The 14445-nt window shown below is 60.0% G+C and overlaps 1 protein-coding gene across 1 annotated transcript in view; it reads right to left on the bottom strand.

Annotated features, from left to right (window-relative positions):
• Positions 1 to 14445, bottom strand: part of SYT7 (synaptotagmin 7) — a 59064-nt gene that overhangs the window by 14066 nt on the left and 30553 nt on the right. The window contains exons 4-5 of the mRNA XM_023535814.1: positions 10879 to 11132; positions 9776 to 10000 (exon numbers count right to left, since the gene is read on the bottom strand). Coding sequence (XP_023391582.1) covers positions 9776 to 10000; positions 10879 to 11132 — 479 coding nt within the window. The remainder of the gene's footprint in view (positions 1 to 9775; positions 10001 to 10878; positions 11133 to 14445) is intronic.

Consider the following 14445-nt stretch of genomic DNA (forward strand, 5'->3'; position numbering starts at 1 on the left):
CAACTGGCTCAGGTGCTTAGCAGGCTCTCGGGGGGTCCAGCCCCCTACCTGCAGCCCCTCGCCCTCTCCCCAAGCCCTCTGGCCTGCCTGCAGCCCAGCCCGGAGGCCCCGGCCCAGAGAGCCAGGATTCCTGCAGCACCAGGCGGGCTGGAGGTAGCAACCTCTGTTCCTCCCACACCCCAGGACTTGGGCTCAGGGTGTGACACTGTGTGTGTCACTGAGTGAAAGTGGCCCTGCTCTCCCCTCCCACTCCCTGGGGACTTTGGCTCTGCCCACTGCAGACAAGCAGCTGTGGACTTCGATGAGAGGACGTGAGAAGGCTGGTCTCCGGAAGCCACCAGAGGGGCAGGCGAGTCAGCTGTCTAACTCCCTGCCTACCCTTTCCTGACCCGTCGCCCCTGGCAGCAGCTCGGGACAGTCCCTTCCTGCACCTGAGGGCCTCTTAATGAGCAAGTGCCAGGGTCCCTGCCCGGCTGACGAGATCTGACAAGTGCCCCAGCCCAAGGGCCTGTTCCTTCGTTAGAAGCTCAGCACGTCCGAGCTGGAAGGGGTCACCCTGTCCAATCCTTCGTTTGATGGACAGGGAAGCAGAGGCCCAGGAGGGGCTGTGACATGCCCAAGGTTGCAGAGCTAGGTTCTGGCAGAACTGGGGCTAGAAGGAGGGCATCCTGGATGCCAGGCCACATGCTCTCCAGCAGTGTAGCATTTTGGTCGGACGAGAAGCAGGACTGACCAAGGCAATGAGCCATCCTGCCATGACTACAGGTGTGCGGCGGGCCCGGCCTAAGGCCAGGGGAGAGGAAGTGGTCAGACCAGGTGCAGGATCACCTGGCCTTTGTGACGCTGACGGAGCCCTGGAACCTCCAGCCTTTCCCATGCCCCTTCCTCAGAAGAGGGGTCCACGCCCTCCATCAGGAGATGCTCCCGAGGTCCTGATGAATGAGCCTGTGGATGGTTAACTGCCTGGCCCTCTGCTCAGCCTGTGCGGTGCCACATGGGCTATTCCTGGTCCCCGCGGGGCCCTGAGGGCCAGCGGCGGGGCTACCGGCGACAGGTTGCTCTCGGCCCCTCACCCTGTTCCCTCTTCTTGGTACCTCAGGCTCAGGGGCTGTCTTTCTGGTTCTTTCTGGTCACCAGGCCTCTCCCATGCCCCCGACCCTCCCCTCTTCCATCAGCTGAGCAGCCGGTCACACCTCTGCATTGGGGTGTGTGACCATCACCCCAGTGGGACCTCTAGGCAAGAGGAGGTTGAGGTGGAGGGGATGAGGGAGAACAGGCTGGCGCCCCCTCCCTAACATCCCCTCCCGCCCGCCAACCACCGGGGAAACTGGGATTTCCGGGTCGGGCAGAGATGAAAGATGAGGGGGCAGCAGAGGGAAGCAAGCAGGAGAATGGGGCAGAAAGGCTGGCTTGCTCCGGGCGAGGGCAAGCATGCCCGGGGAGCAGGCTTGATCCAGAATGGTCCCAGTAGGGCCGCACTGGCCTCGGACCCAAGGGACACCACCGGGTGGCCGTGTGTGAGGGCGCCGGCTGGGGAGGGGGCTGTCCTCCCGCTCCAGCATCCATTGAAGGCGCCACCACCTCGTCCAGCAGCCGGGCCGGTCGAGGCAGGCGGCCTCTCCACGCCTCCTCCTCTGCCGCCGCCGCCGCGGGCCCTCGCCTGTGCTCGTACCTCTTGTCCCCCTGAGCGTTCTGGTTCTGCTGGGTTCCTGGGTTTTGCAGGTCAGGGATATTGGCAAAGTCATCCTGTTCCGAAAGCCCTAAGACCAAGGATAGCACCACCATCCGGCCTTCCCTGCCCGGGGTGGGCAGCCCGCCAGCCGGGGGCGAGAGGAGGAGGCCCCGCGGGAGGGGCGGGGAGGGGCAGGAGAGACAGAGACAGAGACAGAGACAAAAAGAGAGAAGAAAAAAGCGTAAGAAACTGGCCCTGCGGGACAGAAACCACACGTCAGCACTGTCAACAGTCGCGGAGCAGAGTGGGGTGGAGGCAGGGAGGGCGAAATGGAGGGGAGGTGTCCATGGTCTGAGACCCAGCGCGCCTGGGGGCCGGAGCGAGATTCTCTGGAGAAACGGGGAAGGGACTGGGCAGGGGCCCGCTAAGACGGCGTGTGGCTGGGACACTCAGGGAAGGCCGAGGGGAGCGGAGCCCAGGGCCTGGGACACGGCGGACCTCCAAAGGTTAATTTATCTCCAGCCGAACGAAGGCCAGGGGCTGCTGGCTCTGACCACCCGGGGCCCCTGGCAGGCGAGGGAGGGGCTCTGGCGCCATCTTCCTTCAGGCTGTGCAGGTGGGTTGGGGCTCCCAGCTGGGAAGTTCTCAGGGAGTTTGGAAATCCAGCGGGCACCGGGCCCTGTGCTCAGGGGAGCCTCTCGTAAAGGCGTCTCTGGGTCACGGTCAGCCGGGCACGCTTGATGCCAGGAGGGGTCTTAGGAGCTTCCTCCCCCAGGTCCCTGGACACACAGCCCATCAGAGGGGAATGGAAGTCCCTTCCGGCAGATGGTGCTTCAGCCACCGTGGGTCTTCTCCTGTGTCCCTGTTCTTGGAGATGCAAGGAATAGCCCCTAAGGCTTTTGGTTCCAGTTCAGGGGCCGTTCCTTGGAGGAGCAGTCCAGAAACCACCAAAAAAAGCAAAGGTGGAGACAGAAAATACAGGAACTTGGCAAGGTCTGGAGAAGCCCAGGCAGGACTCGAGGGAGCCCATTTCTGCAGCGAGGACAGCCTGGAGAAGGCTGGACAGTCCAGGCAGAGCAGTTCGGGCAAACGAGGAGGCGAGAGCCGTTTGGGGTTGATATGTAGGCAGCAGCAAGGGGCCAGAGGTCAAGTTGTGACAGCGTTCATATGGAGCCTTCTCAGAGAACCACTGGGCAACTTCAGGGTCACCTGCATTTTAGGGGATAAAAGTGGCCGGCTGCCCCCTCAAAATCATCTGAGTTCATGGGCATTTTCTGGGTGCTCTGTGGAGCAGGCATGAAAGCATCTCAAGAAGGCCTAAGGAAAAGATGGCAAACATGGCGGAATGTTCCAGACGGGGGTGGATCGTGGGTCAGGACGTCTATCACTTTTCCCCTCATCTGGGAGGGTGCGGTCATGGAAAGTAGCCGGCTATGGCTATTCCCAAAGAAGTTGTCAAAAAGGAAACTGTAGCAGGTGAGAAATGGCCTCTAGAAGTGGGGGGCCCAGAGGTCTTGCAAAATGGGAGCTAGCAGTGGGGTTGGGGGAGGGGAGGAAATTAAGTGGTCACACTGCCTTCTTTGTCTTTGTATCTTTGTCCCGGGCATGGTGACTCCAGGCTGACACTTGCACTGGCATCCAACTTTTGGGGAATAAGTCCCCCTTCCCTCAGGAGGAATCCTCATTCTTTGTTCTCTGGCCCCCGGAACTGTTTGAGAGTTGGTAAAATTCCATTTGGCTGCTTGGGAGCCGGTTGAGCTGGGGGAAGGGGAACCCCGTGAAAACAACATGTTTTTCCCTGGTTAATGCATTTTTCAGGCACTCCTTTTGCTCTTCTTAAAAAACAAAATGGGTCCTCTGCGTAATTTCCCAACTTATCATTCTCTCCGGATCGTAGGCCCCAAGGGCAAGAATGGGAGCAAGAGTTGGAGGAGAAGCTGGCGGTATTGGGGGGGGTCACACCCATTAAGCAAGAGGAATGCCTCCTTCCTGGTGGGGTTCTGGGGGGCATCCTGGCTAGACCTCTCACCCTGACCCTCCATCTGAGCCACCAGAGTCTGGGTAAGTAAAAGGCCTCAGACACTAAACTGTAAGGCAGGGTCCAAGGTCAGCAAACTACAGCTGGTGGCCAATGTTTGTAGAGCTCACAAGCCGAGAATGATTTGTACCATTTAAAATCTGATCAAGGCTACATGTGTCCCGCAAAGCCTAAATATTTATAATCTGCCCTTTACACAATGTGCCGACCCCTGCTGTGAGGGACGACAAGTGGAGGAGGTGGGGGAGTGGGTGAGCCCTGGAAGTGGCTGGCAGGTGAGGGGCATGAAGGCTGTGGTGGGCGGAAGCAGCATGGATCAAGGATGCTGGCACACGAGAGCCACTCATCAGATTCTGGTTGACCGGGAGGGGTGGGGGGGTTGTGGTAGGCAGGGAGGAGTTGGTGAACAGGGGCTTTCCTCCAGCAGGCATCTTTCTTCCCAGAGCCTGGGGACGGCCCCTGCCCCAGTCTGATGGCTGCTAGAACAGGAGGCAGGGTGACGGCTGTGCAAGGAACAGCCGGAAGTCAGGAGCAGAGAGGGGTGCAGGAGTCCGGCCGGCTCAGTTCTGTTCAAGCCACAGCAGAACCAACCTCCTCAACTCTCCTAATCCATGCCAGTGCCACAGCATCTGTCCCAAAACAAACTGTAACTTGGAGGCTGGGAGACTCTGCTGGGCATCTTGTCTCATGCAGGCATCCAGCTGGATTCCCAAGAGCCCTTGGGTAGGGGAGAGCCCCAGTGGATGCATCACCTGGAGTTGCCAAGTAGACTCGCAGGCAGCATGTCCTGTTGGGCTGGGGCCGCGGGCCACTTGCACAGCGTGGGAAGCTGGCGTGGCAGAGCATCTTCTGTTGGATGCCTCTGCCGGGAGCAGCACTCCCGTCTGCCCTGGAAATTTGGTCTGGGCTCTCAGCCGGAGAAGCAGGATGCTCTGAGGGACCGGCTTGCCTTCAGAATCCCCACATCTTGCCAGTGAGCTAGGTCTTGACCTTGACCTCCTCCCTTTCTCCTCTCCCAGGCTTGGTGTGCTGGTCTCCTGCTTGTGAACAGTACTCCTAGGACAGGCCTGGGCGAGGGAAATAATCCCCAGAGCCTGGAAGGAAGGTTACATTAGGCCCAAGGAGGTGGTGATACCAGAGACAGAAGCCCAGGCCTGCCCTGGGCTCTGAGAGCGAAGGCAGATGCCCAGAAGGATGTTAGGGAGGCGGTGCCCTGAGTGGGGGGCCCCTACCATCCAGCGGGGCTGGGGGAAGGGGGCCATGTGGCTGGGGGAATGGCTAAGGTTAGACACTGGTGGTATGTTGTTGCTTCTCAGACCTGCACACTCAAAAGAAGCCTCTGATTTAGAAATAATCTTCTCTGAAGATTTAGGAGAAACATCCAAGGTTTGTCCCTAGGGGATGGGCCATTACGGGAGCCAGGGCAGGAGCTGGAGGACAGGTGGCTACAGAAGGTCAGAGAGGCAGAGGACAGGGCTGATGGTAGGGACAGGGGAAGTGAGAGGGGGGTGGGGCGGGAAGGTGAGCAGAGTCCGGTTACAGAGAAGTAAACTGGAGGGGAGGAGGCGGGGCCTGGGAGATGGAGTGAAAAGGGATCAGGTGGGGGGGGGCGGGGAGAGAGGTCGCAGGAGAGGGTGAGGCTGGCAGGGAGGCACGAGCAGCCTGGGAGGAGACAGATCTGGGGACCTCAGCAGCTTCCTTAGTGTCTCCACTGACTTTTAGGGGTGACCTTCTCTGAGCCCCGAGGCACCGAGGCACCAAGAGTGGCCTGGGGTAGCTCAGATATGAATCCTTCCATGGCGGGCTTCAGGCCCGAGCCACAAGCCATAAGAGACTGGGGAGAGGTGTCTGAGCCAGCCTGGCACCCTGTCCCTGAGATGCAGGGCCAGCGCTCACTCCCGAGGAGATGTAGGGGAAAGAGGCTGGGTCGGGGAGGTGGGGGTTGGCCCACTCAAGGTGGGGACTTACAGGAAGGATTTCATGTCCAAGCCTCGGTTTCGAATCTGCCCCACCACGTGGTCCCAGCTGCCCGGGTTGGAGCGGCTGCGGCCACCAGCCGCCCGGTACTTGGAGCCCGCAGAGGCGCCCTGCCGAGCCTGGCCCCGGCCATAGGCCCGGGGGTTGGGGCCCGGCACCGAGGCCGTGTGGGCCTGCAGCTGGCCTAGGCTCTGGCTGGTGGTGGGCTGGCTGGGCTGCCGGCCACGCTGGTGCTGGCTCAGCGGCTGCTGCAGGCTTTGCTGCCGCATCAGAGTGCGGGGTCGCTGGCATTTCGGCTCTCCCGTGGAGCTGGGGATAGACTCAAGGGTAGTGGCCGTGGACAGGGTGGAGTCCTCGAAACTTGGGGCAGGTGGAGGAGAGGAGAGAAAGGAAAAGCAGGTGAAGGGATCACAGTGGAGGAGGGAGCCTAGAGCCAGGACTAGGAGGCCCCAGTGCAGGGCGCGCTCTGCCGGACCTCGCCAGGCCTCCGTCACGGTTGTCGCCGCTGCCATCGCTGCCACCACCTCACCCAGGAGGCCACAAAGCCCCGCGCCCACCCTCCGGCCCCCAGGTTGGCCCAGCCCACCCTCTGGCCTTGGCTCAGCTAGCGCCCAAATACCTCCTGTCTGAGCCAACCTCTCGGCTGGTCTGAATGGGCTGCGGAAGCTGTGGAGGCTGCTGCGTAGTGAAGGCGGGTCCCCAGGGCCCTGTGGCTGCCTGTCATGTTGGAACGGGAAGAGGTGGAGGGAGCTGCTGCTGCCCCCTCCTGCTGTCTCGCTGGGGGACCCCAGGAAAGTCTGCCTCTGTGTCCTAAGTACTGCTGGCCTTTGGAAATTCAGGCCAGTGCAAAGTTGGCCTAGTAATGTGTGGTGAGTCAGGGGAAGGTGGCAATTCTTATGCTTTGTCTACAGAGGCTGGGAGTGTCCTCGAGCTCCCAGACCTCTGCCTTACGGCCAAGGCTGCCTCAAGTTTCGGGATCTGGTGCAGACCTTTGCCCTCCTTCTAGGGTTCCTGTTTCTGAGGTTAAATGTCCCCTCCTGATATCTTGGGGAATGACGTCTAGCCAGTGGAGGGGACCTTGGAAAGGAGCAGATGAGGTGGGATCCCCGGAACCACCTGTCTGGCCACTTTGCCACAATTCTGATGGAAAACAGGGTTGACTGTCCTGTCCTCTATGCATTTATTTGCAAGAGGGCACCCACCTCACAGGCCCATCGGCATCTCAGAAAAGTGCTGGGGTGGGGGGCAAGGACAGACAGGAGATAGGTAAGACATGGCTGATTAGAGGCAAAATGAGGTCAGAGACCTGGGTTCAAATCCCATCTGTGCTACTTCCTAAGTTTGAGACTTTGGAAAAGTGAGTCCACCTCTTAGTTGCTTCATCTGTAAAATGGGGGTGAACATAATCCAAGTTGTCTCTGTCACAGGGTTGCCACGGGGATCTAATGAGGCCGGTCCCAGGGACGTGTGGTACCGTCAATGCCCCCTGTGCCAGCGGTAGCTGCAAATGTTTCAGGAGAGGGAGGGAGGAGGGGTCAGAGAGCCCGGCCTCCCCTGGGCCAGCTGCCCGCTTCGTGCCCTGGCTCGAGACTTCAGCACATTTGACAGGCAGGGCCAGAGCCTCAGAGATTCTGACCTCCTCCTCTGTCCCTTCCCTTTGCCCCAATCCAGTGGCCTGGGGCAGGGGTTGGCAAGATCTGAGCCATGGGCCACCTGTTTTTGTAAATAAAGTTTTCCTGGAACACGGCCGCTGCCATTAATTCACGGGCATACCTCGCTTTACTGTGCTCCGCTTTACTGTGCTCTGCAGATACTGCTTTTTACAAATTGGACATTTGTGACAACCCTGGGTCAAGCAAGTCTATCGGTGTCATTTTTTTTTAGCAATAATTTTTTAATTAAAGTATGTACTTGTCTTTAGACATAATGCTATTGCACACTTAATAGTCTACAGTATAGTGTAAACGTAACTTTTATATGCACTGGGAAAGCAAAAAATTCGTGGTCTGGAACGGAACTCCCAATAGCTCCAGGGTTTTTGCCCGTACATCCCATTTAAGGCGGCTACGGGGCTAGATGGCAGGGGTCAAGCAGTCGTAAAAGAGACTGTGTGATCTGCGAAGCCTAAGTATTTCTTATCTGACCGTTTACAGCAAAGCTTGCCGACTCCTGATCTAGCAACCCCGGGGCAGCCATGGACCCCTGAGCTGCCCGAGGAGGGGGCCTCAGGGCCCTTGGAGCCGCTTTCACCACTGCAACCAGACCTCAGCTTTGCTCACCCCCGAGCCTATTCTGAGAACCAAAGGACAACAGTTAGGCTGCCCTGTGGGCCGAGAGAAAGAGAAAGAGAGAGAAAGTCAGAGAATAGTAAAGAGTGAATGAGAGAGAGAGAGAGAGAGAGAGAGAGAGAGAGAGAGAGAGAATGAGAGAGAGAGAGAGAAAGAGAGAGAACAGAGAAAAAAGCAAAACATGGCTTTAGCTGGGGTCTTGGGAGGGGGGCAGCAGCCTCGCCTGGCTCAGGTGTGGAATTGGGCTACCACCAGGTGCAGGCCCAGGCCTGGCCTGCCAGGTAGGCCCGCAGCTCCTTAGGGGCAGGCTGAGGCAGAAGAAAGACAACACCTGGGCGGCTGCCTCCTCCTCCTTGCTGACCTCATTTTGGTTTCCTATCATATCCAAAATTAGTCCAATTTACAACCTCTCAGTCACAGGAAACTAAAATTGGTTCCTGCAGGCCTGGAGCCAGCAGATGGCATAGAGGCCTCAGCCAGCCTGGAGTCTGTGGCCGGAGAAGCCTGGAGAGGGTGAGGTGCTGGGCCTGGCTGTCAGACAGGGTGCAGGGCTTCCCTCTGGGACCCTCCTGCGGCCTGATGTCAGGGGAGAAACTGACCTGTGTTCTCTCAGGCAAACGAGCAAATGAGACCTCAGCACAGTGGGCCTCAGTGGTCCCCACGGTAAGAATCCCAGGCCTTCTGAAGAGAAGCAGGCTGGCCCAGAATCGAGGCAATGGGACAGCCCAATGGCTAAGAAGGGCTCCATTAGCTGGGAACAAGGTCTTTCTAATAGCCGAAAATGGAACCTATGTCCCCACGGGTGAGAATGGTCATAGTTCAAATGATTTAGAGCCTGGAAGGGCTCAGCTGTGGGGAAATGGAAGGTTCTGAAAGCCAAGATGAGAATAAGGAAGGCTGCCCCACAGTGGAGGAGAGGGGAACGTATATCTGCTGCAAATAGGGGCCAGTTCTACATCCATCACCCAAGAGAGGGACGGACTGTCTGTCTGGCAAGCTCAGACAGCTGTCAGAAAGGAAATGGCAATTCTGTCTGACGTCCAGACCACCCTCATTAGAAAAGAGAAGCCAGCTGGGGCTCGACAACCCAACCTCCAAGAATACACAGTCCCAACAGCTGACAGTGGGGCACCCCACTAACCAAGACTGGGACAGCCAGTGAGGATGGCTGAGATGAGCATGAGCCAATGGGGAGAGCCCGGCTGTTGATGGTGGGCCTATGTAACGGATGGGTTATGGTGCAAGCCAGACCGGGACCAGCCAATGGAGTCACCTGATGGTCAGAAATGGAATGGCTCAACCTCTGGGTCTAGAGCCATCTGTTGGCTGCAAGAGGGAAGGCTCGGTGGCAGATGAGTGGCATAAACACAGGCTGAGAGTGAGCCAGCTCCCCAAGAATGGGATGGTCCCGTGGCCCAACAACCACAGGCCTGCTGCTCATGGAGGGGTGACCTGACAGCTGAAATGGGGCGGCCAGTCAAAGAGGATGGGATGACCCAAGGGCTGAAATGAAGCTGCCCCAGGGGCAGAAAATGGAATGACCTGGTCACTGGCAAAGAAAGACTGATGCGGGGGGCGCGGGGGGGTGGGGCAGCAGCCGGAGGCTGGGATGTGACGCTGTATGGCTGTTAGTTGTGCTCGATGGCAAGGACGATGGGAGTCTGGTGAAGTAATGGAAGGAGCCAGGGGCCGAGGACGGCACCGCTGGGGGCAGCAGCGGGCATGCCAGGGGTCCCGCTGTCGCCCTGGAGGGGGCAGGCCTGAGCTCAGGGCTCCGGCAGCCATGGGGCCATCACTCACTTGGACAAGTTGAGCTTCCCTGCGGCCAGGTGGCTCTGCACCGTCCGCCAGCGGCCTCTCCCCGCCTTGCCACCGCCGCCCGGCTCGCTGGGGGCAGTGCCGCCGCTTCTCAAGGCGTCCTCTCCGGGTGGCGGCACCGGTGCCGGCTTCTCCCCCCGCCGGCCTTCCCGCTCCACCGCCAGCCCCGCCGCAGCGGCCACTTTGGCGCCCGACAGGAGGGTGCCACTGGAGGCACACACGAGGCAGCCGGGCCAGAAGGGCACCGGGGGTGGCGGTGGGGGAGAGAGGGCAGGCCACAGGTGGGGGTGGGGGGTAGAAGAGGAGGAACAACAATAACAGATAAAAGGAAGAAAGAGACAGTGAGAGAGGAGGAGAGAGACAGACAGACAAGAGACAGAGAGAGAGAGAGAGACATCAGCACTGCAAATGGGTTAACAGCGGAGCCTGCAGAGAGGAGAGAGGGGGGCCGGGGCTGGGGGGTCGGAGAACAACGCACCACGACAACGGAGGGGGGGCCCCTCCCCACCGCCTGGGGCAGGGGCGGCGGGGGTGGGGGGAGGGCAGCCACCTCCAACTCTATCCCACAGGACAACGAAGGGTTAACGACGGAGGAAGAGCGGGCTGTCCAGGCCAGGAGGCCCCCAGGCAGGGAGAGAGAGAAAGCCGTGTTAGTCAGAGTTCATCACCACCACCGCCATCGCCACCACCTCCACGACCGACCACCGACCACCACCACCACCGAGCAGCCAGGGCAGCAGCACACAGGGAGGAAAGCTGAGCCACACCGAGAGGGAGGGACCAAAACGGGCAACCCCATCCTGACTGCACAGAGGGGGCGGGGCCATGGGGACCAGCTGGGGGGCCGGTGTGGCTGCCGAGGGGGGCTCTCCTGCGTGGCTGGCCCTGGGGGCGGGGACAGGAGAGGGGCAGGCAGGCGAGGCGGGGCAGGAGGGGTTGCTCGTCTCCATGGTCAGCCTGCCCATGGGTGCGTGGGTGGGGGAGGGGGGGAGGGGAGCCGGAAGGGGAGAAGTGAGGGGCCGGGAGGGGGAGGAGGGCGTGCGCGGATACTCGTACATATGATCAAACCAGGTAAAGTCACTCACTTGAGGGACAGTCGTGGGTCGCCATAAGGGGCGTAGGGTGAAATGTTTAGAATAAACTCCTTGGGAGGGTAGGAGCTCCATTTCTGCTGCACTGTGCTCTCATTGTTATTCCAAAAGTCTCTGTCTAGATCGCTGGAGGGGCAGAGAGAGAGGGGAGAAAACAGGGAGATACAAGAAGAAACAAGAACTGCCAGTCCTGGGGGCCGAGGGGCTGGGCTGGGCACGCGGAGGGCGGGGCGGGCCAGGGTCGGCTCCTGCGGGAGGAAAGAGGCGGGCGGGCTCGCGGCCGGCGCCCCTCGCACACGCAGACGCACACGCACACACTCGAGGGTGGGAGAAGCCGGGCGGAGAAGAGGCGAGCCGCAGGTGGGCCACTGGAGCCTCGTACCCTGGGAAGCTGGTGGGAGAGAGAAAGACGGTGAGAGAGGAGGGGGGAGGGGCGGGGCTGGGGCAAAGGCCCGGGGTGGAATGCGGCAGGGAGTGGGAGGGAGACAGGGTGCTGGTTTCTGGCTGTCAAGAGCTGAAAGGTAGATCACACCTTGCAGCCAACTTCTTGGGCTCATTCCCCCTTGGCTTCAGTCTCCCTGCCTGTCAAACGGGAAGGCTGGCTGTAACTGCTAAGCCATCTGCTGTCCCAGGGCAAGGTGGAGGCCCCAGTTCTGGAAGACCCGAGGTTCTCCCTTCTTCTATCCACGTCCACTGAGGTTCTGTCTTTCTCTTCCTCTCATCGGCCTGAGGTCCCCCAGCTGCTTCTACTCTCCCCCTATCGGGAAAGGCTGGGATGTGCATGGCATGAGGCGGGTAGGATCTCAGCTGAGCTGGAGACCCTCTCTGCTCATTGCAAATGTGGTGGTTGGGTCACCCCTCAGAAAAGGGAAGCGTCTCCAGGCCTCTGACCTTGCTGAGGGTGTGACCAGGGTCAGAGGGAACCTTATGGTCCTCTGTTCTGGGGCCTGTATGAAAGGAGCCAACCCTTCTCTGGAGGAACAATGGGCAGACTCAGCCTCGGGTCCTTGGCAGGTACCTGGCCTGGCAGCCTCTCCCCGTGCCCCTGTCGCTCTCCGAGGTAGAGCTGGTTGGCCTGGAAGAAATCCTCTGCCCCAGCCTCCCCACCCTCTCCTGCTCTGTGACATGTCGTATGGAAGCAGGCATGCTGGAAGCACAGAGGCCGAGGAGACTTCTGTGGCGGGAGGGCAGCAGAAGCCTCAGTTGCCAAAAGGCCTGGCCTGGAAACCCCGGAGCCGAGGACAAGGTTGACCTAGACCTTGGTTCTCAAGCTCGGACTCGGGGAACATAGGCGAGAAAGACAGGGAGAAGCTGAGCTGTCCCATGGGGCCCCTTTGGCCTCTCTGGTGTGGACATAGTCTCTGTCCAGAGTGCACCAGGATTCAAAGCCACAGCCCTGGGCCAGCTCACAGGGGCAGTGGAGGCCAGGGGTGGGAAAGGTAGTTCAGGCCCTCAGCGGCAGGAGGCCCCTCCCTGGGGAGGCTCCCTCGACCTACCAGGGGCATCCCTTGGTCCCCCTTCCCAGTGTAACAGAGAGATGGAGCAGTTGGAAGGCCTCTCCCCATCCCCCAAAGTCAAGGGCCATCCAACCCTAGGACCTGGAGAGAAAGACCCACCCAGGGTCATCACTGCCAGGCTGGTCTCCCACCCTGTGTTCCAAGGGGCTCCAGGGTCCCTCAGGTTGTCCGCTACAGTACTGGAAAAAAGGATCTTTAATAAGTTTGTGAAACACTAATTCCTTTAGTGCAGGACTTCTCAGAGCCTTTAAGGTATCAATGAATATCCGTGTCTCCAAGAGGGAGATAGTGTGCAGTGTTTCCCAAACTTAGTTGGTCATGGAACCCTTGATGTGTGGAACATCTATTAATCATTTTTGGAGTATGATAGCTCTGAGGAACACAGTTTGGGAAGCACTGATGAAGAATGCAGCTTCCCAGCACTTTTGATAAGCCAGTCCCTTTAAAAGAGGTCCCAAGCCCAGCAAGAGATTATGCAGTGGGTAAACCCTGCTTCCTGCCACTTCCCCGGCTTTGGGGCCTGGCAAGGGGAAAAGGTCTAAAGGTCTAGGAACCTGGGGGCAGGTAGACAAGAAAGGTGGCTTCCTTCCCCTGGGGCAGAGGGTCCGACAGCTCAGCAGGATGGGAGGGGGGCAGGTGCTGCAGGGCTGCAGAGAGGCGGGGGACAGCCCACTGTGACCCTCGTGTCGTCATAGAAAGCCCTCATGGATGCTGTCCCAGCCTGCAGGGCCCTGCTGCCCACCCCGTTGCCTACCCAACCCCTTGTGGGGAATCTCGCCTCCCCTCGTGGGCCCTTTCCAGGACTCCTGGTCCTGCTACACAATCCTCTGTCCAGGAAGGTTATGGTCACCTGGCAAAGACAGGCCCGCTGGCCCCGACCGTGGCTGCAGACTCAGTTAGGGGCCTGGCCTGGAGGCGGCACGGCTCGTGCTCCCTCCACGTGCTCCTGCCACCTTCAGAAAGCCTGGAGCCTGGCTCTGCAATAGCCCCCGAGACCTGCCAGCTCTGGCTTTGAAGACTGGAGAGAGTGTGCAACCGAGCCCAGCTTCAAAGGCTTCCCCTGGCCTCCTCCGGAGCATCCTCCCCACCCGCACCCTCGGCCTGGCCCACCCCTCCACTTACCCGCCCCCCCACAGACACACTCCCACAGCTTCTGCGAAGGCCCAAACAGGATCAGAGCAAGAGATGAAAAAAGAGGAGGGGGCAAGGAGGGCCAGAGAGGGAAGTCTGGGGGCAGGGGAGAGGAAGGAGAAAAGTAGGGAGAAAGGATAAAGACGGACAAGAGAAGGCTCGGGGGGGGACTAGGCAGTGGGGAGGGGGCAGAAGAAAACGGGGTGGGAGAGTGGGTGGGCCGGGGCTGCTCCACTTTGGGCAGAGCCCCCTGGCCCCCAGCTCTACCTCGGCCTGACAACCTCCCCATGAAGGGGATGAAGAGGCCGGGGCCATTGGCCAGAGGGCACAGAGCCCTCTAGAGAGAGTCCCCCATTCCCAGAGCCCCCAGCCAGGTGGGACAGGGGTGCTTCTCCTGGTATGTCCCAGTGACCCTCAGCAGGGGGCTGGCCCAGATGGTCCACAGGGGAAGGCAGACCTGCTTATGTGAAGAGGCCTCTCAGAGCACAATGGGGAACCTGGGCGAGTCAGAGGCAGCAAGACATGCAGTGGGGACCAGGGCTGATGGGGGAGGGGAGTGGCCCATCGCTGGGCCTGCCCTCCCTCCAGGTCACCCTGAGAACACTGATGGGTCTGAGACAAGAGCAGGGGAGCTGGGTGGGGGTTGGGCACGGTGTGCGTGACGGGAAAGGTGGATGGAGGTACCAGCAACCAGAGATGAGGGCAGAGGCAGGCAGTGCTGGGAGAGCAGCCAGAAAACAGGGCTGGGGGCCCTGGGACACTGTGCGGGTTTGGGGGACACAGACGGAGAAGGTGGAGCCCTAGAGCCACCTCGAGGTGCGGGGTGGGGAGAGAGCACGGCACCAGGGTGTGGGAGGGCTGACGTGTGTGTGTGCGTGTGTGCGTGTGTGTACGCGTGTGTGCTGGGGAGGGG

Source organism: Pteropus vampyrus, unplaced genomic scaffold (assembly GCF_000151845.1).
Source record: "Pteropus vampyrus isolate Shadow unplaced genomic scaffold, Pvam_2.0 Scaffold144, whole genome shotgun sequence".
NCBI lineage: Eukaryota > Metazoa > Chordata > Mammalia > Chiroptera > Pteropodidae > Pteropus > Pteropus vampyrus.